The 3,941-nt window shown below is 37.0% G+C and overlaps 1 protein-coding gene across 1 annotated transcript in view; it reads right to left on the minus strand.

Annotated features, from left to right (window-relative positions):
- Positions 1–3,941, minus strand: part of LOC109968113 (inactive phospholipase C-like protein 2) — a 37,156-nt gene that overhangs the window by 25,667 nt on the left and 7,548 nt on the right. Inside the window, exons 2-4 of the mRNA XM_020614153.1 lie at positions 1,373–1,474; positions 1,028–1,177; positions 751–911 (exon numbers count right to left, since the gene is read on the minus strand). Coding sequence (XP_020469809.1) covers positions 751–911; positions 1,028–1,177; positions 1,373–1,474 — 413 coding nt within the window. The remainder of the gene's footprint in view (positions 1–750; positions 912–1,027; positions 1,178–1,372; positions 1,475–3,941) is intronic.

Raw genomic sequence — 3,941 nt, forward strand, 5'->3', positions numbered from 1 at the left:
TATATATATATATATGTGTGTGTGTGTGTGTGTGTGTGTGTGTATATGACCATTTTTATCACTTTTGGGACCTCTTAGAGCCTGTTTCTTAATATGTTGTTTTGCAAAGAGTTGACATTAAGCTAACTTTTGCTAGGTGTTATAGCTTTGGTCATGCCCAGTATAGGTACTGCCAAACATTTGACTGTCAATAAAGATAATCACTGTAAATAATAATAAAATTTCAACTTATGGGTGAATTAGTATATCTTATCAAATCACCAAAACAATAATAGTTGTACCTATAATACTTTTCATTTCATTTATTCCTTCAAACATGTAAAGACAGTCAATATGTCAACACACATAATTTCACACATATCCACAAATCCATTATCAATGTGCTTATACCTAGTACATGCTTGAACGGAGTAGGAAGAAGTTAGACTTATCTAGTCCTACCCCATGACATCATCTTACCATCATTGGTTTGCAAGCAGTATCTCTACATAGATAATTTTGTTCTACACCACGCTAGTGATATACTAAAAAATTATTACAGATTGTTAACATTCTTACATAATTACTTTAAGGAATTGCCTGAATACAGACTGTTAGCACTGATTTACACACTACTGCAGGGCACAATGTCATGTAAGAAAGAGCTCTAAAAAGATTACCTAAATGATAATATGTGTGCTAATACTGCTTGTGTATGCGTTTCTGGTGCATATTACAGTTAACAGGTGTGTAGTTTAAGATGTGTCATACCTTAGGCCAGTTACCCAAATGTTAGCCACTTCAGCAGAGCTGGCCACCAGGTCTAAGCTTTCATACATCTCTCCATAGATGATAGAGAAGGCACAGTCCTCTGAAATCTGCTCATAAACTCCACTGGTGCGGAAGGTTTCTGTGTTACGACCTGTTCGTACCTAGAATTTGCGACCACAGGAGATAAAAAGAGAGAGAGAGAGAATCAATGTGGTTATTTATATAGCAGTAGCAAGAGAAGATTGATTTAGAAAACAGTTTTTTTCTGAACACTGACCTCCCGTATGGAGGTGAGAGCGATCCGAGCTTTGTCTGACTCCTTTTTGGATGGCTCCCAGCACAGAGCCTGGAGCCCTGCATCCAGAAGGTAATAGCGCTGGTACACACGTGAGTTAGGTCGGATTTTCTTCAGCTCACTTCCCTCAACCTGGAGGTAAGACATGAATAAAGCTGTCACCCACTGACTCTCAGCATAGAGCTCAATCCACTTCACCTCTGCAGATGCTTTGTTGAATGTCTGACAGGCTTAGAAGCCTCTGATCTACCAGAAACACATTTCACAATCAATATTTCATGCAGGTAAAACATATATTTTATGATGGTCACAGTGAAGCTGACTCACCATGGAGTGGATACAGTCAGCAGCATTGCTGATTTTCTTCTCTGACAGGCTGCTGCTGAAGGACACCGTCTTCTTTCTGTCCCGACCCACACGTGACCCATCCTGTTAAAGTGTTAAAGAGCGAGAGAAGAAGGAATAAAAGGACATTTTTTTAGGGGGGTAACAGCAAGCAAAAGCGAGTTAAAAAACAGGGAGACAGTGATTCCTCTGAAGAGTTTCTTTGCTTAGGCATGATAAACATTTTTCCTCTCTAGAATGGATCTCAAAGGATTAAAAGGCATATCAGCTTATATAACCATATATAAACACAGATTATAGAACCTCCTACTCCCAGTCTGTTATTGTTTTCCCTGATACCATGCTAAAAGCCTTTGCTTGTCCTTGGCGTTGACTATTACACCATTAATCATACCTGACTAGACAGAGGCAGCAGGCTGCCGCATCCTAATTCTGCCCCTCCACAACGACACTGGCAGACCCAGTCAGTTTATCCGAGCTAACCATCGCACCTCATCCATCTGATTCATTGACAGACCAGATCTCACCCCCAACAGACAACCTTAAATTAACAGATAGGAGCATATATGTGGGTGAAGTTATTCAATTAGGGATATATTAGACTTCTGATTAAATCAAATTGAAGACTTCATTGAAGCTAGTCTAAAAATGGATAATTGTAGTTGATTCCGTCACAAGCAGAGTGATTGAAGATGCTAACATAATCAACATACACTGCTCCTGTACTTGCATCCTGTATAAGTATATATCACAAACAGGGAAGCAAAGTCTAAGAGTCAAATGACAAACTTCTAGAGCTGCAGCTGATGATTAATTAGATTAGCTATTATTATGATAAATATTTTAGCCATTAATCATCTATTCTATGACATGTCTAAAAAAATACACATAACCATTTCTTAGAGTCAAAGCTGACATTGTCAAATTTCTTGTTTTGTCTGAACAAATGTCCAAAACAAAGATATTCAATGCAATTCAATATTATATGCCAAAAAAAGTAGCAAATCAATTCACTTGAGAACCTGAACAAATGTTTGACATTTCTGAAGAAAAAGAAGAAAATGATCAATAAATTATAAAATTTATTGCAGATATTTTTTTGTTAGATAATGCATTAATTGACTAACCATTTCAGCACAATATTGTTATAAAAATTAACCTTTAAATAAGATATAAAGCAAGTCTAACAACCCACTCTGTTAAAAAATTTGGATTTCCTTCTGGACATTATTTTGAAATGGTGAATAAAGCAAGCTAAATGTTAGAAAATGTAAGTGCACATATGTTTTTCAGTGGAAGATCAAATCCAGCAGCCTGTTGCTTTGTTGCTTAAAAATACATAAAGCACATATGTTTATCTCTCAGAATTATACACATGTGAGGATTTAACAAGTCCAACTGATCCCAAATAGGCATATCCAGGTTTTTCCTATGTTTAATTCAGTGACTGATAAATATCTTCATTCAAATATGAGTTCATTTAATCCTCAAGATCACTTGGATCTTTACTGAAAGAAGAAAGCAGGGCCCCCTTCTCATGAAAGAGATCTGAGGAATATAAGGATAAAGAAAGAGAAAAACCAACCCAAGCTGTTTCATCTTGATAATAAGAATGAACATTTGAAAGAGAGGAAGCATAATTCACAGGGGATGAAAAGGTTTCCCTCACAAATCCAACATTACTTCATTAGGATGGAGAAGTGTTTCCAATGGTGACACTTTTTTGTGTGTGTGATGACAGAACAAGGTGGCACTCTAAAAATACCCTTGTTGCCTTGGGGCATGATAGGGTGGGAGAGAGTAGGTATGGACATTAGGTGAAAGAGAGAGAGTGAGTCTTACCATCGAGACACCCCCTTTTCCAATCTTACTCTTAAAACTGCAGGAAGTTAACAAAATATAACACCAGCTTGTAATTCAATTAAATGAGTTTGTGTTCTCATTAACAACCTGCCCTGGAGTGTGTCAGGAACACCTCTAAATTTAACTCTACATCAAACATGAAGACTTAGATGCAACTCTACCCCACCAACGGGGGAGATATGAAAAAAAATCATTTATGTTTATGTCTGTTAAAAATAATTTATTTTGAAAACAGCACTGAATTTATTGATGGTACTGACACGTAAAAGTAAAAATCTACCAAATTAGCGTCCAAGTGTAGGACTAGCCTGCTCTCACATGAAGTATAAAAGTATTTACTTACATTTCTAAGGCAATCACTGGCCTCAATTTTTTTTAAGTCAACTTGTCATTTGACTTTGCCTGGTTAACAGTGTTAAAAGCTAATGCTCATAGCATGCACACCTGTCACAGGCTGTGTTTGAAGCTAGGGAAACACCAGGATTGTTCATGTAGCCTGTTTTACAGTTGGAGGCTGTGCATGCTCCCCTATACAACATGAAGGAAGACAGTTCAAACACACAAACAGATTACACTGAAGTCACTGTAGACTAAATAAATTAGCCTGATAAGGTAAAACTAGAGGGTGTAAATGGACACCCAAGTTAATAAACACCTGAATAAAATGCTAAAAGGTAAATATAGTGAA

Source organism: Monopterus albus, unplaced genomic scaffold, assembly GCF_001952655.1.
Source record: "Monopterus albus unplaced genomic scaffold, M_albus_1.0 scaffold143.1, whole genome shotgun sequence".
NCBI classification, from domain to species: Eukaryota; Metazoa; Chordata; class Actinopteri; order Synbranchiformes; family Synbranchidae; genus Monopterus; species Monopterus albus.